The sequence below is a fragment of the Taudactylus pleione genome, unplaced genomic scaffold, assembly GCF_031769625.1.
Source record: "Taudactylus pleione unplaced genomic scaffold, aTauple2 ptg000053l, whole genome shotgun sequence".
Taxonomy (NCBI): Eukaryota; Metazoa; Chordata; class Amphibia; order Anura; family Myobatrachidae; genus Taudactylus; species Taudactylus pleione.
Genome location: NW_028284455.1, coordinates 8,225,311 through 8,251,164, shown reverse-complemented (window position 1 = coordinate 8,251,164; position 25,854 = coordinate 8,225,311). Strand labels below are relative to the sequence as shown.

General features: G+C 45.0%; 1 protein-coding gene across 1 annotated transcript in view; it reads right to left on the bottom strand.

Moving 5' to 3' along the window:
* Positions 1–25,854, bottom strand: part of ADARB2 (adenosine deaminase RNA specific B2 (inactive)) — a 639,738-nt gene that overhangs the window by 213,787 nt on the left and 400,097 nt on the right. The window contains exon 4 of the mRNA XM_088462717.1: positions 765–1,669. Within this exon, the coding sequence (XP_088318843.1) occupies positions 765–1,669 (905 nt within the window). The remainder of the gene's footprint in view (positions 1–764; positions 1,670–25,854) is intronic.

Here is a 25,854-nt window from a genome sequence, read left to right as displayed (position 1 = left end):
GATTTTAGCTGTTTTTTTTATTTTTTAAGAAAAAAATCCAGATCTAAAACCAAAACACGAAAACAAAACACAGAGGTGAGGTTTTGGCAAAACCAATCCAGATCAAAAACCAGGGGAGATCCAGATCCAAAACCAAAACCAAAACACGGGGGTCGGCGCACATCTCCAGTAAATACTGGCTGCTTTTGTATGTAACCCACAAATGCTAGAAAGCTTTATTTTTACACTGCAATTTAGATTTGAGACACACGCCTCTAACATCTCTATCCCACCCCTCTCTATCACAGCTTTTTCTCTGCTAGAGAGATAGATAGATAGATAGATGGATGGATAGAGAGATAGATAGATAGATAGATAGATAGATAGATAGATAGATAGATAGATAGATAGATAGGGGTAATGGGGGGAGGGATATATGGCAATATTGCTTTCATGTCCCCAGCTGTGCAATGTCACAAATCATGGGATCATGCAGCAGTATTAGTACTATTGATGTAATTAACCACAAATCACATCTTCAAGCCCCCCGGACTTCCCAGGGAGGTCTGGGAGAGCTCACAGAAATTCAGGAGTCTCCGACACATTTCAGGAGAGAGTTGGCAAGTGTGAAATGGATGTTGCTGTCCTATCACTTATGATTATACTACATTATAAAGTCAAGAATGCTAAACATAACAAAAATGCAATTTGTATCCTGTCTTGTAGAGAAAGGGAAAACATTTTTTTTTTAAACAACATATTTCTATTAAGTCATGAACCCTTACCTGCGGCAAATGGTTACATTTACTCCTGTTGGGTATGTGACTGGTTAGCTGAATATTAAAGAGAGTCTGCAGTGCAGCCTGAGCTGCCTGGGCTTTGGCCAGTTTCTTGCTACGTCCTGAACCTTCAAATGTCCTCCCATCTACTCTCATTGCCATCACAAAACGTTTGATATGTTGTTTCTCCACAGTCTCCGAAAGGCAGACGTACCTCAGCCCAGGTCTCAGCTCATTTAGCATCACCACTGGGTTCTTCTCACTCTCAGCTGGGGATGCCATCTTGCGCTTGTTTTGTTTTGTATGGCCCATTAAATCCAACGTGTGACAGACTAATCTCCCATGTCGATATGCACTGGAAAGCAATTCATTATTAACTGGGCTATAGCCTGAGAAGTGATCGCTGTGTGTAGATGGTTCAAACTCTTTGAACAGAGTGTCTGGGAAGTCTGCCTGGTCGGACGTGAAGTCGGTTGATGGGTTGATGCAGTTTCCCATTGCAAAATGAGCCTGACAAGCATTTGGAAACTGGACAAATGATTTTAGAGCCAACTCAGCTGCCCTCATTTTTGCTTTCTTTTTTGTAGGTCCACTGCCCTCAAATGTCAGTCCATTTACTTCCACTGCTACTGAGAACACCGGGGCGTGCACTGGACCAGTTTGGGAAACTATTCTGTATTGTAAATCTGGTTTTAGTTCATGAAGCTGGACAAGAGCGTTTTTTGGAGTTACTGACCATGAAAGTTTCTTTAGTATAATCTGTAGTTTGCAGAAATGGCCGCTATTACCTTCCTCCAGCGGCCTCTTTCGTTTCATATTGGCTGGCCCAACTTTTGGTCTGTCAGAAGATAAAGCAAGGTCCTCTCTATTTCCGACATCTCGGTTCTCTTTGACCTCTGTGCTGCTTGTACCTACAGTATGCAGAAGAGGAAAATACTGTACATTAGTGCCATGAAATAAATACTATTTAGAAATCATCAGATAAACTTTTAGCTGCATATTTTAGTGCTAAATAGTCCTGCTTAATGTGGATTACTACTAACACTTCCTAGAGTAGACATTATGGGGTGATTCAGTGGTGGACACAGTTGGGGTAGTGGCTACATCTTCATGGTATTTACACAGACGATGGGTGTCCTATTGGGACACCCACTGGCAGCAGCATGAATCCGATATCATGTGTATACAAAGTAGCACTATCAGGGGACCATCTTCCACACCATCAGACATTGCACCACCCAGTGTCACATGCAGAATGTCCGAGGGACCATGGCTGCCATATGTAAGTGAAACTGCATCTTTAGACAAAGTTGCTGACACCAACACCTCCACAACAGGCCCCCGCCCGTTAGCCTCCCTCCCCCAGTTATCACCTAGAAGCTCCCATCAAAATTGCATGGATTTCCATTTATGTTACCCCAGATGGTAACCATCAGGACCCGAGATTCACTGCGCGTGGGGAAAACATTGAGAGCTTGCGTCCGATGCTTTCCCTGTTTCCGAATCACCCCTTATATCATTCATGTATACAAGCATAAGCAAACAAAATTAATTATATTATTGTAACATAATTAGATGGTAACATGCCAATTCATTATTTCAAATATTTTGTAGAAGATAAACAAATCTCCAAATAAGGCTGCTGCACAATTATTAACCTGGGAAAAGAAAAATATTTCTCTAAACCATGAATGGTAATTGGATAAACTAAATAGATCAGCAACTCCAGTTATATTAATAATAGTGTATGATGCTTTATATTTTCTACAAATGTGCACTCCTTTGCTATTCTGTTTCTGATACTCTTTTATCTTGTTTTAAGCTTTAGCCCATATTCTACGTGTTTAAAAAGACAAATCCTTGTTGTCATTACAGATTTCAGGAGCACAATGAAAACCCAGTAAAACAGCTTGCTTCAGAGACTATTACGGACAATTGTGGTTTTATATGAGAATGTCTTCTGGAAAAAAACAAAACATTTTTAAATCTCAAATTCATCTGTCAGTGTCTTCCTTAATAAATGTATAAGAAAAACTATAAAGGTGCCTACACACTAGACGTTATTTTACCTGATTTGCCCGATTTGGACCCATCGGAACAACAAATCGTGTAAAATATGTCCAAATTGTGAGTGTCCACTCACGATCAGGATGCCGATACGCGTACCCGCTGGGAGTACATCGCATCTTCAGATCTTGCCTACTGTAGGCAAGATTTGCCAGTCTCTTACACGATTTTGTGCAATAGATATAATTTGTGTACAATAGCAGATTGGACCCTTTTCAGCACCATATCGTGTCCTGGAGTGTCGGGGAGTTGCCAGTGAGAGTTCAAGGGAAATAGCTCACAATATCACATCGTGAGCACATCGTCTAGTGTGTAGGCACCTTAACTGATAAATTGAAACAGCCTGCTCATTTTTGAAAGAGTCAAGCTGGTTATGGATTCCACAAATTTTGAAAATTTCAGGTTCCAAAATCAACTTGCGAAATAGAAAACAAGAAGGTTACAGCTATAAGGTTATTAGATACAGAATACTGCTAAATAATTGTACTTAAAATGTTCAACAAAATAACTGTCAAAGTGTTAAAAATCGCAATTTATAAAATAAGTTTACATTGCAATAATTTTTTTCTCTCAAAATTATCTAACAGGAATAATAGGGGATGTGGTAATAATCCTGACCACTGGGGTTCCGGTGCTCAGAATGTTTGCGCCAGAATCCCGACACCTGTCAAAATCCCGGTGCCGGCATCCCGTAAGCAGCGGGGTTAGGGGGAGGGTTAGCATTAGGGTTAAGGGTTAGGCACTAGTGGGAGGGTTAGATCTAGGCACTAAGGGGGAGGGTTAGGTTTAGAGTTCGGGGAAGGGGAGGGTTAGGTTTAGGGTGCAGGGAAGGAGAGAGAGGTTAGGTTTAGGCACTAGGTGGGAGGTTAGGTTCAGGCACCATGGAGAGAAGATTAGGGCAGGGAGAGGGGGAGAGTCAGGATACCGACTGACAGGTGTCAGTATTCTAACCCTGTTGGGATGCTGGTGTCGGGATTCTGACCGCGGGGATCCCAAGCGTTGACATCCTGCACCAAACCTGAATAATAGTTTAGGGAACCTATTACTCGGAAGACATGGGCGTAACTACCATAGGTGCGAGGGGTGCACATGCTATGGGGCCCACAGCTGAGGGGGCTCATCTTCCTTGTCAACGTTACATGTGCTATAGACATTGTTCACCAATGGGTGACAAACTTTTGCTATGGGGCCTTCAAATACCTAGTTACGCCCCTGTATGAAGGCATTGTCTGTAAAGGCATGTCACAATATGTGTTATGCCCATAGTACTGTCCCAGCATGGCTAAAACATGCATGCACTTTTTGGTGGCGGAGTGATCATTGATTCCTATGTTCAGCACAATTCTTGACTGTGCTGTAAACTGAATTATTTGTTTGTTGGTTCAGAATAAAGATGCCATGGGGGAGATATGAGACACCACAATTGTTACATAGGGCTCTATTTAGTACAATCAGCATTGTGACAGTGACTAGTGCCCCACGCATGCGCCGACTGGCCCACGCTGCTACCCCCCCAGGTGCTAAGCCCATCCCCAGTGCTAAGCCCCAACCCGCGCAATCGCTGACCCCCTGCGACCCCACCCGCGACCCCCCTCCCTTAATAGCACTTACCTGCAGTCATCGGTGCTCCAGTGATGTCTTCCATGCCTCCGGTCAGCTGATATCCCATACTGCACTGGGGCCCGATCACCTGATGACCGGGCCACAGTGCAGCATGGGAGACCAGCTGACCAGAGGGGAGTCATCACCAGAGCCCCGACCACCGGTCCCGTTAATTTTTTTTTTGGCTAGGTTTTTTTTTTTTTGCAGTGTATCAGCTTGCGGTCTGTTTAGACCACACAGCTGATCACTGGGACCGGCTCCGGGCTCTGCTCTGCCTTTTAGAGCAGAATAGGAGTTTGGTAACCGGGGGAGACCCTGGATATTATATTATATTATAATTATTATCACAGGGCTTTCCCCGGTATTTTTTTACAATTTATTTTTAGTTTCTTTGGTCGGATCACATTTCCCATTACAATTATGGGAAATGCGATCTGCTTACTAAAAATGATTGATGCTTAGGGGTTGGAGTAGAATTTTACAAATTCTACTCCAATTGCCCTGTAATAACTATAGGTGATACTAAAATAATGTGAAAAGGGTGTGAAAACACCCTTTTTCACTTTATTTTAGTAAAAATAATGTTAATAAATAGAGCCCATAGTAACATGACCACATTGTAATGCACAAAGCTGTCATTTGGAAATAGAAAAATATGGTCTGCACACATAGCATTTACCTATTTACTGCACATATATAGGGCAGTCAAATGATCAGCATTTTCATGGCCTGGCTCTGCAGACACTTTGTACAGTGGGCCTGATTCAAAGCTGAACGCTCTGACCAGAGCGCTCGCTCTGAATCAGGGCCACACTTTGAACAGTGGGCCTGATTCAAAGTTGAACGCTCTGACCAGAGCGCTCGCTCTGAATCAGGGCACTCCTACCTTTTTTTGGAGCGTCCTCATGGACGTTCGCATAGCTGTGGGTGACCACCCACAGCATATGCGAGCGTCCATGATGATGGTCGCGATGGTCTTGACCATCGCGACCATCGGGCTTGCGACGGAGACCCTGCGGTAGGGTCTCGCTGCCACAAGCCCTGGAGTGATTTTGGCTCTATCAGAGCCCAAATCACTCCCACTGACATCACTAGTGATGTCAGTGGGGCCGGCTTGAGACGGTAGGCGTTCCCATGGGAACGCCTCCGTCTGGCAGGCATGCCCCTGGCACGCCCACCAAAGGGGGCGTGCTGTCAATCAACATCGACAGCACGCCCCCTTTGGTGCGAGACCCGGAGCGATGGAGAGCCCATCGCTCGCCGGGTCTCGCGCATGCGCACGACGGAGCTCCCTCCGTCGTGCGCATGCGCAGTGGGGGAACATCGACCCGCTTGCGAGCGTACTGCCGCTCACGAGCAGGTCTGAATGACCCCCAGTATTTGCTCTTTTACTTAATGCACATCATCGAAAGTAGAACCATCACCTCAAGGTCCTACTTAGTGTCACATTTGGAGGACCCCTCTATTCATTTGAACTGTGGATTTGACAAACAGGGCTCATTTAAATTCACATATCTTTGCTTGCATTAGGACTGCTCTATCTGATCATACTAAGATGGTTCTACTATAGAAGACAACAAGACAAATAGATCCACCAAGGTCTAAAAAGGTGTTTTGGCTGTGGCAATTGACTTCATCATACCAGTTACTGCTAAAAACACAAAACAGGGAGGGACAGTAGCGCAAAATGATGCACATTGATGCAGAATTGGATAAAAATGGGGCATGCGTTGCTGAAAAGAAATAAGCATGGAAAAAATTTGTCTATTCGCTCGTATGTAGAGTGTACGCACATCAAGGTGCATTGGCAGCATATTTAGTTTAGTACACGTGGTCATAATCAGTACATCATTATCATCATCATCAGTGCCTACATGCATCTGTCCTATACTAGGTGCCAAAGGGTGTAATAGGTATTACCGCCGGCTGCATGGGTTCAAATCCCGACAGCGGAAGCCCGGCAGGGGTGAAAATCCCGATCGCTAAGTGCTGCTAACCCTACTCCCTACCCTAACCCTCCCTTAGGGGTGCCTAACCCTATCCTCTCCCCTAGTGCCTAACCCTAACCCCCCCTCTAAGTGCCTAAACCTAATCCCCCTTCCCCGCAGCCTAGACCTTAATCTCCAGCAGGGGTGCCTAACCCTAACCCCCTTTCCCCTAGCCTAATCCTAACCCTCCCGGGGGGGGGGGTGTCTGACCCTAAGTCTCCCCGGGAGCCCTAAAACCTAACCCTCCCCCCCGCGGCTGTCTGCACCCGGCTTACCTTCGTTCTGTATGCCGGGCGTCGGGCTCCCAGCGTAGGTCTAATGACAGGCGTCGGGATTTTGATGCCTGTCAGTAGTACCTTGCCGGGATTAGACAGTCGGGAAGCCGGTGGTCGGCATTTAGACCGCCGGCTTCCTGACTACATCCCGTGCCAAAGTATGCTTCTGTATATCCTCTTACTTCCAGGTCCGCATATCCTGCAATTGTGTGAACACACCCTCATTCAACTGTGACTACGTGAGGGTTGCCCCTTGCAACCCAGTCCTGTCTCTTCAATTGTAAGTGTAGATGTGATCGAAATACATTTCTGCATGGCCAGCATCAGTGTGTGCCTATTTCTGAGCATGTGCAATGTGAAGTTATGCTGTATATGCTCTCCACAAACCTGCATGGGTTCACCTCTGCTTCAGCCCCATTATGTCCAAACTCTTGTCCAGTATAATCTCTGCATTTCCAGCATTCATAATGATCCCCAGTGTAAACATGACTAAATACATATTCTATGTCATTATTGTTTTCTGCTGAGGCTGATAATCTCCTAAAAATATGCACCTCACTCCAAACAATTATTTAGTTATGGTTCTTCACCATAAATTGATTTGCTCTGCGAAATGGCAGAAGACGTGCAGGAGATTTGGAATAGAATTTCCATGTCAGTAGAATATTTTCCATTATGTTAATATTAAGCTATTTCTTCTGTATTTGTATTGATATGAATTTTCCAGTAATTGCTCTTCTTTTCTGCGCTGCCACATAATTAAGTGTAACACTGATTTATTGTATTTTTAAAATATAGCTTAAATAGCAAGTTGAGCTAATAAAAGACATATTCACAAGGGCAATAAACATGACAGCAAACTGATTAGTTTTCATACTGTATGTTATTAGATTCCCATTATTTTATTTTTGTTACTAATAAAAGTATCTGTAGTGGAATGCAGTATTCAGTTACACAAACACACACAGAAGAATAACGTGATCCAAAGATCACAGCCAAAGATCTAATTTCCACCTTTTTTTGTCATACCTCTAGTTTAATAGTTCACAGCTCTTGATGGTGGCTCAGACAGGCAAGGACTCCTGATTGACACTGCCTTTGCTGGACTGACGAGTGTTTGGCTGCACAGTGAACCTGGAGCAAGGCGTGATGAAGCATATAGCCCTAGGATTTATATAATTTGAAATACACTCCACTGTCTAGCTTCAGATTTTAAAATCAGGTACTGTAACATCAGACCTGCTATAAATGAATATACAACCTTGTAACAGCTATTTTGCAAGGGCCAAGGTACAGTAGGAACAAATTACAGCTCATAATAGTCACAGACTACACAATAAAGATATATAACTTTTTAAATATTTATATTGACTCTCCAGATCACATTGGCAATCTGTGACAAAAGCCAGACCCCGATGCTGAAAGCCTTTGGTATATACCTGTCTTTATCAGCTGTCAGTGAAGACACAGATATGATGAACTGCTCAGAACCTGGGTAGTGAAAGGGTTACTTTGCCGAATACACATTTAAGTCACTAGTGCTGACGTCACAACTCACCGGTTATACAACTTTCAGACATACCCAGCTTCAACCCGGCTTGGACCTGGGACAACGAGCACGGGTTGAAGCTGGGATACCACTTTCAAGCTTAGGGGGTCGACCCGGTTTATTTCCAGGTCATTACCCTTAACATGGGACCCAGGTCTTGCAGAGACCCGGGTCTCAGGATTCAGTAGGCACTTGGAGATGAGACCATCTCCAAGCGCCACTGTCCCCAGCCAATCAATTTGTTTAAGGCGTGACCGGGGTCGCACCTTTCACACATGAGCTGGGTCTTCGTCCCCCACCCCATTTGAAGCAATCCTCAGGGCAAGACTTAGACAGTGTGATAGTGTATGCCCCCTCCTCCCCCTGCGGCTGGTACTTTACATCAAACACTGAAACACTGCAGACTCCAGGCAGGCACTAGAGCCACATACCACGGCAGGGATCAGCAGACAGCAGCTCACTCCTCTGCACGTGTCCTGGCTCCTCTCACTGTGTGTGTGATGTCATACGCACGTGCATCATGATGGGTCACATACACAAGGCACATAATGTGAGAGGAGGATGCAGGAGTGCGTTGCACTGGAGCTTGCACCCGGCAGCTGTCATAACTGACAGTTTCCCGGGACTCAGCCAGCCCAGCGCTCAGACATTTTTGTCGGAGCTCAGGTTTCAACGTAAATAAGAAATGCACGTCAATCAATGCACCTGTTGGCGGGCCCCCTGGGACCCGCCGGGCCCTAAGCGGCCACCTGGGGTGCCTAGCGGTAAATCCGCTACTGACCGCGCCACCCTGCTATGTTTAGAAAAGGAAATCTATTCTACACATGTGCCAAACAGATCTCCTCTGGCTCCCCGGACTCTCCTGCGGACCCGCCAATTTCTAACCGTTTTTGCGGGAAGAAATCATCAGTTAAGTGGTTAAGTCTGAAAGGGGTATTAGTTATATTATACACAGGACTAGAGATATAAGATTCTCTATGTAGAAATAACTAATATATTCTCATGAAGTTTTATATTTTCTATTTGATATATATGGGAGTGAAAAGTAATTTCTAAGGTACAAAAAGAGTTTATCTCAATGTTTGCTGTTGTAGTGGAAGAAATGTAACAAATATTCCAAGCAATGCTACAGTGGGTCATTGCTTGTCAGTCGCCAATGATACAGTAAGTCCAATGTACAGTGAGTACCACAGTTCTGTCTGTCCTGGACTGTTTGTTCGAGTTTGCAAACATATGTAATTTCAGTTAGACCAGGTGGACCAGCAGATTCCCCTAAGGATAGCACATTCATTAATCTGTGTGATATATGCTGCACAGGTGACCCAAATATACAGCATAGATGGAAAAGCAGAAATCTACTTAACCATTAACTCCCTATTGCTTATGATCATAGCCAAGCAATGTTTGGCCCTCCCACACTATGTTTCTGGGAATTACAGTAGAGGTTGAGGGATGAAGGAAAGCTATGTGCCTTTGGGCCTGGTGATTAGGAACCCATAGTGGTGTATTATGGAACCATTATACACCCATTAATCATTTTTGCAATATAAGAAGTCCTAGAGAGTCAAGTAAGAGGTGATAGAAAGTGGGAATGTGGGTCGATTAAACAGCGTCTCCTTAGAACAAGAACATTTTAATTTTAGGAGAGGCTACTTTATAAGTTTATAGGTGTTTATATTACATACTGTACGTATGTGACACTAATTCAGGGAAATGTACTATTAAGTTACATCTATACATTTGATTTCTTTCCAATTTCTAAGCATTTTTTTTCATTTGAAAAAGTAAAATTGGCTGTTTCATAACTTTGAGAATAATATCCTAGTTAAAGCTTTTTCCTACATAACACATCTTTAAAGGATCTATCTATTAAACCATAAATTGTGCAGAAATGTCAGGTTTTGCAGGATTAGGGCAAAATTAAGTAATTTTCGTATTAGTTCAATAATGCTGAAGACATCACTGATATCTTTCACTAACTACTGCTGTCCCTATAGCTCTCTCTGGGGATGGCGATATGAGGCTATAACAATCTCCAAAAAGCATACATCTTACATGGCGTTAGCCTGCTTTCCCTCAATTTTGCAAAGATTTTCTATGCACAGCAATGTCTGAAACCGGCACTATGGTGAAAGCAAAAGTTATTGATATACTGAGTTCTGTTTGCTGGGGCAGCATCTTACTAGGCTGGGGATCACTGGTAAATTACCCCAAAGCTCCACCTCAAATTGCAATGAATAGCAATGATAACTGTCACACTCCTGACTCTAAAAACTACCTTTTTACCTCTCCAGTGTCTGTCCCGGATAGCACAGAGGTCCGCTCACACTACACATCGTTCCTGGCCTATACTGAGGTCTGTCTGTGCTGTTCTTGCCAAGTCCGCTCAGTGTTCTGTCTCTGAGTGTGGAGATGGCTTCCCACAGCCCCTTGCTCACAGCAGGTTTCCTCAGCATGGTGTTGCTCAGGCTGCATGCCAGAGTTCCCTCCAAAACCATAGTATGGGAGCAGCCATGTTGGACTCAGTCATCTGACGCTCTTCCTCCACTCAGAGAGCTGCTCCCAGACCAGCTGATCACACCATCCAATTACTGGGGATCCACCCCTATAAATTCAATTTCCAGACTGACTACCATTGCCAGTACAACATCGCTTCTGAAGTTACAACTCTGTGCTGAGCACCAAGGTACACTGTATCTGAACGGTTCCAGTCCGTACCATTCCAGTTCCAAGTCTGGTTATACAAGTCTCCTATTCCATCTAGTACTCCAGTCTGGTTTTCCACTGAGACTTGCTTCTACCTACCTCCATCAGTTCCAGCCGACATCTCCAAACATCGGTCCCATCCGATATCTCCAAACATCTGTCCCATCTGATATCTCCAAACATCTGTACCATCCAATATCTGCAAACATTGGTTCCAAACTGACCCTACTCATCAATTCAGCATCATCGGTCTCAAACCAATCCTACTCATCAATTCAGCATAATTGGTCCTAAACCAATTCTATTCTATTCAACTCATCATCACTTCCACATCATCGGTCCCAGTCCGATATCATCATCTTCAATTCTCATTCTAACCTGCTGTATAATAAAGACATTCCATTCCTGTCCTCGCCTTCGGTCCCATATTCTACTGCATTTCCTCTACATCCTCACAACAATAGTCTCTTCTTCAGCCTTTCACGCCTGTTCCGACCAACCTCAACCTTAACTGAATATACCATCATCCAACATTTAGGTACATAAAATTAAGGAATAATATGCGCTGTGTAAGTGTTACAGTGATTTGTTCATATAGTTCTAAGCCAACTGTTTCTTTAGCACTTGTTTAGTAGGTGGCAATCTTCCTTGGGGCTTGTTTTATCTTCAGTATGTTGCATTGAACTGGGACTAGTGTGCAGGAAGATTCTGAGTGCAGTTTATATACATATATGAAATCCGAACCCCCCCAAGCCCCCCCGATCCGAATCGTATCCGAGTCAGGCTCGACTTTTTCGACTTTTCCCGCCTGAAATCGAGGCAAAACGTCAGCATCTCGCCTTCCGGATCTCACGGGTTTTGGATTCTATAAAAGGTCCCCATGTCGGCGCCATTTCTCACTCCGGCTGTGGACAGTGAAGAGGGAGGGTGGGAGCTAGGGCTGGCTGGGCTGTGTTGTGCTGCTGTTGTCCATAGGGGCTGTGTCCATTCAGTCCATAGGGGCTGGCTGGGCTGTGTTGTGCTGCTGTCATAGGGACTGGCAGGGCTGTATTGTGCAGTCAGTTGTCCATAGGGGCTGTGTCCACTCCAAAGTCTATAGGGGCTGGCTGGACTGTGTTGTGCAGAGTCCCATAAAGGCTGTAGCCTAGAGTGCTGTAGTGTTGTCCAGGGGATGATCTGTGCATCAGGGGTGCTCCCCCAAAGTACACTCCAAATAAAAATTGTTATTTTCTTTTTGTGTTTGTGAATTGTGTGCAAAGTAGCCGCACGTGCATCAACAAAGTAACGCCAAGCATGCGCCTGTGTCATAAGTAAAGGGCCGGCTGGCTTGACCATTAAAGGGTGCTTTAACACCCAAAGTGCACTCCAAACAAAATAAAAAATAATTTTCTGTGTTTGTGAATTGTCTGCACTGTGGCTGCACGTGCATCAACAAAGGAGCAGCGCCAAGAGTGCACCTGTGTCATAAGTAAAGGGCCGGCTGGCTCATCTGTTAAAGGGTGGTGTAACCCCCAAAGTGCACTCCAAACAAAATAAAAAATTATTTTCTGTGTTTGTGAATTTTGTGCACTGTGGCTGCACGTGCATCAACAAAGATGCAGCGCCAAGCGTGCGCCTGTGTCCCATAAGTAAAGGGCCGGCTGGCTTGACCATTAAATGGTGCTGTAACCCCCAAAGTGCACTCCAAAAAAAAATATATATATATTTTTTTGTGTTTGTGAATTGTGGCCCTGATTCAGAGCCGGAGGCTCTGACAGAGTGCTCGCTCTGAATCAGGGCCGTCCCTCTTAATTTTTAGAGCGGCCTCCTGGCTGCTCATATAGATGTGGGTGACCACCCACAGCTATAGCGAGCGGCCAGGAAGATGGTCGCAATGGTCAAGACCATCGAGCCCATCGGGCTTGCGACGAGACCCTTGTGGTAGGGTCTCATTGCCGCAAGCCCTAGAGTGCTTTCGGCTCTGTCAGAGCCGAGAGCACTCCCACTGACATCACTTGTGAAGTCAGTGGGGCCGGTCCCAGATGGTAGGCGTTCCCATGGGAACGCCTCTGTCTGGACAGCCACGCCCCCGGCATGCCCACCTAAGGGGGCATGTTGTCACTTAACATCGACAGCACGCCCCCTTTGTAGCGAGACCAGGAGCGACGGCTTGCCCGTCGCTATCCAGGTCTCATGCATACGCACGACGGAGCCGCCTTAGCGTGCGTCTGTCCGTTAAAGGGTGGTGTAACCCCCAAAGTGCACTACAAGAAAAATAAAACATTTTCTTCTGTATTGTGAATTGTGTGCATTGTACGTGCATCCTCAAAGCAGCAGCGCCAAGCGTGCGTCTGTCCGCTAAAGTGTGGTGTAACCCCCAAAGTGCAATCCAACAAAAATAAAAAATTCTTCTTTTCTGTGTTGTGAATTGTGTGCACTGTACGTGCATCCTCAAAGCAGCAGCGCCAAGCGTGCGTCTGCCTGTTAAAGGGTGGTGTAACCCTCAAAGTGCGCTCCACAAAAAATAAAAAGTTCTTTTTTTTCTGTCCTTGTGAATTGTGGCCCTGATTCAGAGCCGGATGCCCTGACAGAGCGCTCGCTCTGAATCAGGGCTGTCCCTCTGAATATAAGAGCGGCCTCCTGGCTGCTCGCATAGCTGTGGGTTACCACCCACAGCTATAGCGAGCGGCCAAAATGATGGTCGCGATGGTCAAGACCATCCTGACCATCGGGCTTGCGACAAGACCCTTGTGGTAGTGTCTCGTTGCCGCAAGCCCTGGAGAGCTTTTGGCTCTATCAGAGCCAAAAGCACTCCCACTGACATCGCTAGTGATGTCAGTGGGGCCGGCCCAGATGGTAGGCGTTCCCATGGGAACGCCTCTGTCTGGGCAGCCACGCCCCTGGCATGCCCACCAAATGGGGCATGCTGTCAATCACCATCAACAGCATGCCCCTTTTGGTGCGAGACCCATAACGACGGCTTGGCCGTCATTATTCGGTTCTCGCGCATGCGCACGACGGAGCCAACATCGACCCGCTTGCGGGTCTGAATTAGGCCCTGTGTGCACTGTAGCTGCACGTGCATCAACAAAGGAGCAGCGCCAAGCGTTCGCCTGTGTCCCATAAGTAAAGACCCGGCTGGCTCATTTGTTAAAGGGTGGTGTAACCCACAAAGTGCACTAGTCTCCAACAAAAATAAAAAATTATTTTCTGTGTTTGTGTGTGCCTTAGCCGCACGTATATATATCAATATAACATAAATGGAGGACCAAACTTTCTCCGATAAAAATAAAATAGGGAAAGATCAAGAACCACTTCCTCATAGTGCTGAAGCTGCTGCCACTAGTCATGACATAGACAATAACATGCCATCAACGTCGTCTGCCAAGGCCGATGCCCAATGTCATAGTAGAGGGCATATACAATCCCAAAAGACAAAGTTCAGGAAAATGACCTTAAAAAAAACATTTAAATCATCTGAGGAGAAACGTATACTTGCCAATATGCCATTTACGACACGGAGTGGCAAGGAACGGCTAAGGTCTTTCCCTATGTTCATGACTAGTGGTTCAGCTTCACATGATGATGGAAGCCCTCCTCCCGCTACAAAAATCAAACGAGTTAAGCTGGCAAAAGCACAGCGAAGAACTGAGCGTTCTAAGAAGATATCACAAATCCCCAAGGAGAGTCCAAGTGTGGTGGTGGTTGCGATGCCTGACCTTCCCAGCGCTGGACGGGAAGAGGTGGCTCTTTCCACCATTTGCACGCCCTCTGCAAGTGCTAAAAGATGCACCCACAGTCCACTTGCTGATATGCAAATTGAAGATGTCACTGTTGAAGTACTACAGGATGAGGATACTGGTGTAGCTGGCACTGAGGAGGAAGTTGGCGAGGAGGATTCTGATGGTGATGTGGTTTGTTTAAATCAGGATCCGGGGGAGACAGTTGTTGTCCGTGGGATGAAAAAGTCCATCACGGTCATGCCTGGGCAGAAGACCAAACATTCCACCTCTTTGGTCTGCCAATATTTCTATCCAAATCCAGACAACAACTGCCTTGCCATATGTACCATATGTAATGGTGAAATAAGTAGGGGTAGGGACGTTAACCACCTAGGAACATTCTCCCTTATACGTCACCTGCAGCGGGTTCATAAAAAGTTACTGTCAAGTTCAGAAACTTTGGCTAAGACCGAAAGCAGTCCAGGGACACCTAAATCCCTTCGTCCTGTTGTATCCAAGCGCCTGCAAACCACACCGTCAACTCCCTCCTCGTCAATTTCCTACTTAGTCAGGATCAGAAGTAGTCCTGCAGGCCATGTCACTGGCATGACTGACTCTCCTATCCGGGATTCCTCCGGAGAATCCTGCATTGCTACGCCTACTGCTGCCGCTGCTGCTGTTGCTGCTGCTGGGAGTCGTTCATCATCCCAGAGAGGAAGTAGGAACACCACTACTTTTACTAAACAATTGACCCTCCAACAGTTCTTAGCGAGGAGGATGAAGTACGACAGCAGTCATCCTGAAGCAAAACGTATAACTGAGGCCTTGACTGCTTTGTTGGTGTTAGACGTGCGTCTGGTATCCGCCATTAGTGCAGTGGGATTTAGACAATTGACAAGTGTGTCCCTGGTTCCAAATCCCGTCTAGATTCCACTTCACTAGGCAGGCGATACCGAGACTCTACAGAAACGTCAGAAAAAGTGTCCTCAGTGTCCTGAAAAATGCAGTTGTACCCAATGTCCACTTAACCACAGAAATGTGGACAAGTGGAACAGGGCAGACTAAGGACTATATGACTGTGACAGCCCACTGGGTAGATGTATCACCTTATGCAGCAACAACAGCAGCGTCACCAGTAGCAGCATCTCAGAAATGTCAGCTTGTTCCAAGGCAGGCTACGCTGTGTATCACCGGTTTCAGTAAGAGGCACACCGATGACAACATCTTAGAGAAACTGAGGGAAATCATCGCCCAGTGGCTTACCCCACTTAGACTCTCCTGGGGATTTGTGATATCTGACAACGCCACCAATATTGTGCGGGCATTACATCTGGGCAAATTCCAGCATGTCCCATGTTTTGCTCACACAATAAATTTGATGGTGCAGAATTTTCTGAAAAGCGACAGGGGTGTGCAAGAGACGCTTTGGGTGGCCCGAAAAATTTCTGCCCACTTTCACCATTCAGCGACTGCGTGTCGAAGACTGGATCGCCAGCAAACACTCTTGAACCTGCCCCGCCATCACCTGAAGCAAGAGGTTGTGACGCAGTGGAACTCAACCCTCTATATGCTTCAGGGGATGGAGGAGCAGCAAAAGGCCATTCAAGCCTATACATAGGCAAAGGAGAGGGTATGCACCTGACTCAAGCACAGTGGAGAATGATTTCCGTGTTGTGCAAGGTTCTCCAGCCCTTCGAACTTGCCACACGTGAAGTCGGTTCAGACACTGCCAGCTTGAGTCAGGTCATTCCCCTCATCAGGCTTTTGCAGAAGCAACTGGAGAAAGTGAAGGAGGAGCTAAGACGGAGCGATTTCTCTCGGCATGTAGGACTTGTGGATGAAGCCCTTCATTCGCTTTGCCAGGATTCCAGGGTGGTCAATCAGTTGAAATCAGACCATTACATATTGGCCAACGTGCTCAATCCTAGGTTTAAAGCCCATTTGGTGTCTCTCTTTCCGGCCGACGCAAGCCTGCAGAGGTGCAAAGGCCTGCTGGTGAAAACACTGTCAGCTGAAGCGGAACATGACACGTCAACAGCTCCTTCTTCATTTTCTCCCGCAACTGGGGCTGCCAGGAAAAAACTTAGGTATCCTAAGCAACCCGCTGGCGGTGATGCAGGGCAGGCAGGACCAAGTTTGGACATCTGGTCCGGACTGAAGGACTTGGCAACAATTTCTGACTTGTCTACTGTCACTGCATATGATACTGTCACCATTGACAGAATGGTGGAGGATTACATCGGTGACAACATCCAAGTAGGCATGTCAGACAGTCCGTACCTGTACTGGCAGGAAAAAGAGGCAATTTGGAGGCCCCTGTACAAACTGGCTCTATTTTACTTGAGTTGCCCCCCCTCCAGTGTGTACTCCGAAAGAGTTTTTAGTGCAGCCGGGAACCTTGTCAGCGAAAGGCGTAGGAGGTTGCTTCCACAAAATGTGGAGAAGATGATGTTCATCAAAATGAATTATCAACTCTTCCAGGGAGACCAGCCTCCAGAACGTACAGAGGGACCTGTGGTGGTGGATTCCAGCGGGGACAAATTAATACTCTGTGAGGATGAGGATATACACAACACTGAAGAGGGTGAGGAATCGGTGGATGAGGAGGATGAGGACGACATCTTGCCTCCATAGAGCCAGTTTGTGCAGGGACAGATTAATTGCCAGCATGTTTTGTGGGGGCCCAAACGAACCAATCATTTCAGCCACAGTCGTGTGGCAGACCCTGGCGCTGAAATGATTGGTTTGTTAAAGTGTGCATATCCTGTTTATACAACATAAGGGTGGGTGGGAGGGCCCAAGGACAATTCCATCTTGCACCTCTTTTTTTTCTTTGCATTATGTACTGTTTGGGGCCTAGTTGTTCAAACTGCCATCCTGTCTGCCACTGCAGTGTCACTCCTAGATGGGCCACGTGTTTGTGCCGCCCGCTTGTGTCGCTTAGCATAGTCATCCAGCTACCTCGGTGCAACATTTTGGACATAAAAACACTAATGTGAGGTGTTCAGAATAGACTGGAAATGAGTAGAAATGTAGGTTATTGAGGTTAATAATAGCATAGGAGCAGAAAAACCCACAAATTCTATTTTAGCTGTTTCTATGTTTTGTTTTTTTTTAAATCCAGATCCAAAACACAAAGAAAGAGCCAGATCCAAAATCAAAACACGAAAAGTGGCCGGTGCACACCCCTAATACATTTATTGCAAAGTTGGAAAGAAGTAATAAGAAATACGAGTGAAAGAACTGACGTAAGCTATAGTGTAATGTTTAACACTTGTAACATATTTATTATGTAAAAATTGTCCATTTATAGGTATTAAGGGGAATTGCGTGTTTGGTGTCAAGTGAAAATTCAGTTGTCAGCGGTCTTTAGTTTATTTCATATACGTAAATAGAGTAATATATACATCTTTATTTTCTTGTTCAGTTCTTCTTTTACTTCCCCATTCAAGATGCCCCCTCAACAAGGTGTATAGATCAAAGATGCCCTCCAATCACACTGTTTTTTTTTTTTTTTAAATATGTTCAATATTCAGCAAATGTGTTTTCACATTTGCAAGTGTCACAGTATAACATTATATTATTGCCAAGTCAAAAATAGATTATGTCCTTAAGGTTGACATTTTTAATTGTCAAATTACCACTACTGCAAGCTATTAACATTACGAGACAAGTGAAAATAAGAAAACTAACACTTCTATGAAGAAATGTTATATGGAAGCCAGAGTATGTGACAGACAGCAGTTACTAGGTGTACGTTACATACCTAGCACTCCGCAATATATTCCATCTTTCATTATCTCTCAAACTCATAGAGCATATCTCATTTTCTACAGTATGGTGATGCGTTATCATGCACGGAAGAGTTAAATGGGCTTGTGCGATCATCATGCTCGCCGTCCTCGGAACGATAATGCATCACTAATAATGACAATGCCTATGTCTCTAGGTCGAAAGGGCTCAGAAAAACCAGTCATCCGATTCTCCATGCTACATTTGAAGAGATAATATTGTTTTTCCTGAAGGTTATTCTACTTTAAAACAGTTGAAACTTCTTCTTTTCTGTAATAAAATACACTTTTTAAAATGTACAGGTCTCATATCTGAATATTGATTTAAGGAATAATCAAAATAATCTGGTTAAATACAAAAAAAAAAAAAAAACATATTTAAGGCACTAGGTTGGGAGAAATACAATTTTGAATATACCATTATTTGTCAAATTACCTTTACATGTTTGTGATGTGAAAATGTAATGCCCAACCTCTAATGCAACCTAATTTATTTTGATACTCTGCCTAGCCTTTTTTTGGGTGCTAGACATATATAAAATATATTTCTATAAATTATATAGATTTTAGTTTTTTCTCTTTTGATGAACGAAGATGTAGGACATATACTATAATGTAATAAAAATTAACAAAATATTTATTTTAAAGATTAGAAATGCACTTCTGCTTATTAGAAGTCATTTAACGTATTTAATTACTTTTTTCTTATGATAATAAAAATAATAATTTTTTATTTAAAGAGTTCTGCAGTATTCCAGGTAGAATATGTAATTAAAACAATTGCACCCTATGGAGAAATTGAGTCCTGCCCTTTGTTATTATACAGGCCACTTTGAAGATAATTTTTAGCATAGAGAATTATACAGGGTAGGGAATGGCAGTAGAAATGTTTTTTTAATAAATAATATTATTTTTTAAATTTTTTTAAGGAAATAGAAATACATTCAGTGTGGAAATTGGTAGCTTATCATATTTACTTTTGCTGTGAGTAGTGGTGATATAATTTTTTGTCTTGGTATGTGTCGCGGATAGTACAGAGGCTGCAACTATGTAAAATCAGGGATGGATCCATGCTCAGTATAAGATAAGAAGTTAGTAATCTGTTGCTGGTGGCCAATAGTTGTTCCAGTGACAAGATCAGGAACACAGCCAGGGAATTCAGAACTGGAATGGAAGTCAGACAAACTCAAGGTTCAAAGTTAAAAAGGTCAAAACAGGATAGCCAGGTTAACAGGTGCAGCTAGACTAGATTACACATCACAATAATCAGGCATGGGATTGGTTGTAGCCAGGAAGTGGGTGGAGGGCAGGCATATACATTATGTTTAAGTCTTACTTAAAAGGAGCCTAAACAGACTGGACCCACAGTGTCTCACGTGGTAGAATCACTGCTCTGCAGTCCACAGGCCCTAGGATAAAGTCTTGTTATATTTTTCTTATGAGGTATTGATAGTGACAGAATGTTACTTATTGCTTTGCATAACAAGTTCAATAGATCTAATGTCCCCCATACCTTAATATAAAACAGGAAAATATTATCTGTTTCCTAAAGATTCAACTAACAGCTGATATTGTCTACAGGGGTGGTTTAAGAAATGAGGGACCCCATGTGCTGTCCCTGTGCATGCCTCCCCCTCTTGCTGGTGAATGTGCCATGTAGACCCTGGCACTGTGCCAGAGTCTACTGCGCATGTGCATATCTCTGGTAAATATTGCACTGGCACCATTTCCCAGCAATGTCTTTATTGCACATGCACAGCAGTGTTTTCCTGGTGATTCCAGCAACGTTGGCTGAGAGGAAGGTATATAGGCTATTGGTACAGAGTGTCCTGTGTGGGCACCTCTGGATTCAGGGGCCCATGTGTACCCTACACATATTATAGATACGCCCATGACTGTCTGTACATAACCCATGGATTGGGTCTGTGTACCACTCCCGTCACATGCAATATTCTATGAGTATACCAGTACAACTATGTACATTACAATGTAACTTGGGACAACATTGGAAGATACTTTCACCTGCACACTTTGTTAAACCTAGTTATTTATGTTCGCCCATGGATTGGGTCTGTGTACCACTCCCGTCACATGCAATATTCTTTGAGTATACCAGTACAACTATGTACATTACAATGTAACTTGGGACAACATTGGAAGATACTTTCACCTGCACACTTTGTTAAACCTAGTTATTTATGTTCCTCTGCATTTAATGCTCACGTATAAAGCTAGACTGGTAATCGGTACTCCATCTGTGTGATGTTTAACTTGGGCTGGACTACACTCCCGAGTAACTTTCTACCCTCTGGCCCCTTTTCTTCAAACCTTTAGAAAACATGTATAAATTAGCAATACAGGATCTTAATAATTATTAAACATTACAATATAAATCTTTCTTTCTACTGCTGGTAAACAGTGATGTGTCATGATTAGGCATGGCCCTGTTTAGCTCTTGTCTGCTTCCCATATTTTACAAACATTCCACCAGTCTAGATCTGTTTTTGGATAAGTAATGTGTTCAAATTTTTACATCAATAGGTGACAAGCTCAATCAAGGATGGACAATTCCTTTTAAGCAAACTCTCTCTGACAACAACCTTTTTCTATGTACCAGGGATGTATTTATAACTGAAGTCGTAAGCTTTGCATCTTTGGGACTTTTTAATGCTTGTGGGTTCTTATCGCATTAGATCAACCTAATTTAACAGTTTGTGAGTAGGTATAAAAATATACTGAAGCTGAAGTTACAGTTTCTGTACCCAGTTACCTTAATGAACCTATGATACTTGCTAGAAAACTCTGACAGAGTCAGAAACCATATACAAATACTCTGTTCATTAACTGAAACAAGCAGGGAGTTTGTGAAAAAGGTGAGAGGTTGGGAAGAATATTGGCTATAAAGGGCCGGTACACAGTAGACGATGTCCAGTGTGTACCGACCTCATAAGCGATGCGTCCTGACGGGATGCCGGCATCAGCATGTGCATATACACTTGCTATTGTTGGGAACGATGGCGCAAGAGTGGGGGCCATGCTGCATTCAGCAACATGTCGCCCGTCAAACCTGCATGCAGGTCTGATGGGCGATGTCACTGACGATGTGCGATAGCGTGCATCGTCCGTGACATTGGGGGTACACACTAGATGATGTGCCCGATATGTTGTCCGATCCAGCCGGATTGGACAACATATCGTCTAGTGTGTACCCGGCATTAGACTGATCAATCTACCCCTATCATTATGTCCATAGTGACAGAAGATGGTAGTGTGATGTAAATAAATTACAAGGTTTTGGAAGATTTTTCCCCTCTTATGACTTAGCAATCATTAAACTTAATCCACGTCGCAGGAACAGGCTCTTTTCGGAGCCCCTATCCCTGCAGGTGTATTTTGATCAATTCGGGCGAACAATAATTTCTTGTTGCCACAAATAGCTGCGATTAAAAATTATAACTATTGAGTCTAAAACCAGATAATTTATAAATAAGACCCTTAGGGGCCTAATTATTAACCTAAATGTCATCATTATCAACGGGACTGCAATTTGGGTTCGTTTGCCAAGCTATAACAAGCTTAACTTTTTCTACTTTGGCAAAGCTGACATCAGGTGGGTTTGGGTAGGAGGGCCCTGATTCAGAGCGAGCACTCTTGTCAGAGTGTCCGGCTCTGAATCAGGCCCCTAGAGCTAAACCCAACGCCTATTTAAATATTCCCTATTTGTGTCCGTGTGTTTATTTTAAGAAATTTATATACATGACAGTGTTATTAATTATGTAATTGACATAAGGGACACCCCCATCATAGCAGGTTTAAGAGCAAGTAAATGTGCACTTTGTCAAACCCACGTTGCACTGCAGGTGAGACAGATTTAAAATGTGCAGATAGATTGTAATTTGAAAGGGACTGGTCAAAACTCAAATCTAAGGCCCTCATTCAGAGCCGTACGCTCTGAGCAGAGCGTACGCTCTGAATGAGGGCCGCCCTCCATGAAAATGGAGCGTCCTCCTGGACGCTCGTATAGCTGAGGGTCACCACCCACAGCCTATACGAGCGTGCATTTTGATGGCCGCGATGGTCTTGACCATCGCGACCATCGAAACTGCGAGCCGGAGCCTGCTTTTGAGGTTTTCAACCGCAAGCTCCGGAGTGATTTTGGCTCTATCAGAGCCAAAATCACTCCCACTGACATCACTAGTGATGTCAGTGGGCCGGCTTCTGACGGGAGGCGTTCCCGTAGGAACACCCCCGTCAGGGAGGCACGCCCACCAAAGGGGGCGTGCTGTCAACATCGACAGCACGCCCCCTTTGATCAGACACAACGAGCGAAGGACTTTCCTTCGCTCGTCGCGTCTGGCGCATGCGCACGACGGAGCTCCCTCCGTCGTGCGCATGCTCAGTGAAGAACATCGACCCACTTGCGAGTGGACAGCCGCTCGCGAGTGGGTCTGAATCAGGCCCTAAATTCCAGTGTAAAAAATAAAGCTGTCCAGCATTTGTGGGCTACATGCAAAAGCAGCCAGTATTTGCTCTGCATGCAAAATAAATAATTAAATGTATTTACACCCCTTACATTGCAGCATAGTTTTTCCAGATGTACAGTTACTTTTGCTTTACTCCCACCTCAGAATCAGCCCTATCTTCATTAAGAAAAAAATGTATCCTGATCATTTCCCTATCTTTGATCTGTATTTTTAAGACATGACCAGTCTTAGAAGACTTTGGGGATTATAAATGGAGGCTAGATATGTACGCGGACCTCCGTTTTGGTTTTGGATCTGGATTCATTTTCGCGATTTTTGGTTTTGCAAAACCACCCTCATGTGTTTTGGTTTTGGACTCGGATAAAAGTAAAATAAAAAACGATAAAAACAGCCAAAACGTCCGAATCCAAAACCAGGGTTTGCTTTCTAAATCTGAACCAGCAATAGATCTGAACTTTGGCTCGGTTCCAACTGGGACACAAAAGTGAATCCGAACCTTGACCCGGTTCTACTCTGAACCCCTAAATTTGAGTGTGTTTGGATTTCAGAGATCCGTACCCGCACATCTTTAATGAAGACCCATTGTTCTTGTTGGGAGTTTTAGTGACATTTATTCACACACAATTGGATAAATATAATAATCTTAAAAACATTGCACATGGAAGGTGGTTATTGGCACTAATACAGGGTAAGTGAACCAAAAGTTACTGTTCACCAACCATCCTTTCTTCCCTGGCCTTCCACACCTAAGGTCATTGATCATCATTATCAATTTGAAAGATAGTCAGGGCCTGATTCAGACCCGCTTGTTGCGCATATGCCGGGCAGTCACTGCGCACGCACGAGCGCGAAATCACTCGCTCCGGGGCTCACAACAAAACGGGGTGGCTATCGATGTTGATCGACAGCTCGCCCCGTTTTGTAGACGGGGAGGGGGGGTGGCTGGCCAAACGGAGGCATTCCCGAAGGAACGCCTGCCATTTGAGGGCGGCCCTACTGACATCACTCGTGATGTCAGTAGTTGAGCTTCCTGCTATAATAGAGCAGGAAGCTCACTGGCTGTTTTTAGTGGAACAGGTGTTTCATAGTACAGGTGAAACTACATGCTGCTTATGTCTCCATGGCATTATTGCGCAATATGGGCTTAACTCATACTAGCCTACATTTGAAAACTAGTTTCAGGGAGACTACAACCGGTAGTACAAAGCACTACATGGCGAGCTGTTAAGGGGGTGTGTCATGCTCCACCCAAAGGGCATGTCTAGAGACACCTATGGGCATATCTATCGCCACTCAGGGGTGTGTCCTGCAGCGGAAGGAGAAAACTAGAGTACTAAGTGCAGCATGCTGCCAGTTGGGGTTCGTGTATGGGTTGCATGTGCAGTCACAAAAAAAATTGCTAATTTACGTGATCACTGACACTGTGTACGAGTCAGAATCAGCCCCAGTATGTGACACCGATTGTCTCAACCAAAATGAGTCCTCTGACAAAATATTTTTAAAACCTTCCCTGTTTGGGCACACAGAGGGCAGTGCCAGCCTATACACACAGGGGTAGTGCCGGCCTGTAGAGCTGCTGCAGGTAGAATCACAGACACTCATCCTGAGACTGGGAACTCCTGCTCTTAACTGCCTCCTCACTATCACTCTCCGTACCAGGGCTGCTCTCTGTAACAATTGGGTCAAAAGCAAACACAGCCGCGGTGCTCGCTAGCTGGTCCAGTTCCATGTGCAGGGCCTCGGCAGCCCGTCCTCTCTGCACCAGGCCACCAGCTCCAACAGCCCGGACAGCTGCTGCCTGACATGCGACTCCACCTTCTTGGCCTGGATCACAGTCATGTCTGCATCCCACCCCCCAGTCACCTTCCTCTCACACACATTAACCCCAGCCCTGCCACATTCACCTACCGCTCACACATATATGCTCCTGCCCCAGCCACTTCCCTCTCACATATATACCCCAGCCCTGCCCCAGTCACCTCACTCTCACATATATACATCAGCCCTGTCCCAGCCATCTCATTCTCACATATATACCCCAGCCCTGTCCCAGCCATTTCATTCTCACATATATACCCCAGCCCTGTCACACCCATCTCCCTCTCAGACATATACCCAGCCCTGCCCCAGCCACCTACCCCTCACATATATACCCCAGCCCTTCCCCAGCCACCTCCCTCTCACACATATACCCAGCCCTGCCCCAGCCACCTCCCTCTCACACATATGCCCAGCTCCAGCCTCCTCCCTATCACACATATACCCAGCTCCAGCCTCCTCCCTCTCACACATATACCCAGCCCAGCTCCAGTCTCCTCCCTCTCACACATATACCCAGCCCAGCTCCAGCCTCCTCCCTCACACATATATCCAGCTCCAGCCTCCTCCCTCTCACACATATACCCAGCCCAGCTCCAGCCTCCTCCCTCTCACACATATACCCAGCCCAGCTCCAGCCTCCTCCCTCTCACACATATACCCAGTTCCAGCCTCCTCCCTCTCACACATATACCCAGCCCAGCTCCAGCCTCCTCCCTCTCACACATATACCCAGCCCAGCTCCAGCCTCCTCCCTCTCACACATATACCCAGCCCAGCTCCAGCCTCCTCCCTCTCACACATATACCCAGCCCTGCTCCAGCCACCTCATTCTCACACATTATAATCAAACAATTGGTGTTTAGAGCAGAGCACTTATCTTCCGAATCAATCCTTGGAAATGTTCACCAGGGAATTTATAATGAAATGTCCCTTGGATCGTATGGAATAATCCAGATAAAAATTATTCTATCCCCTGCCAGAAATTCTCAGTGTCCTCCGTGGTGTAAATAATAGAGGGAAAAAGTAAACCAACCAATGTGTAGATTTGTTTGGTCCCAGAGGGAGTTCTAAGATGAAAAGAATCCACTATATCCCGTATTTACAACTTGCTA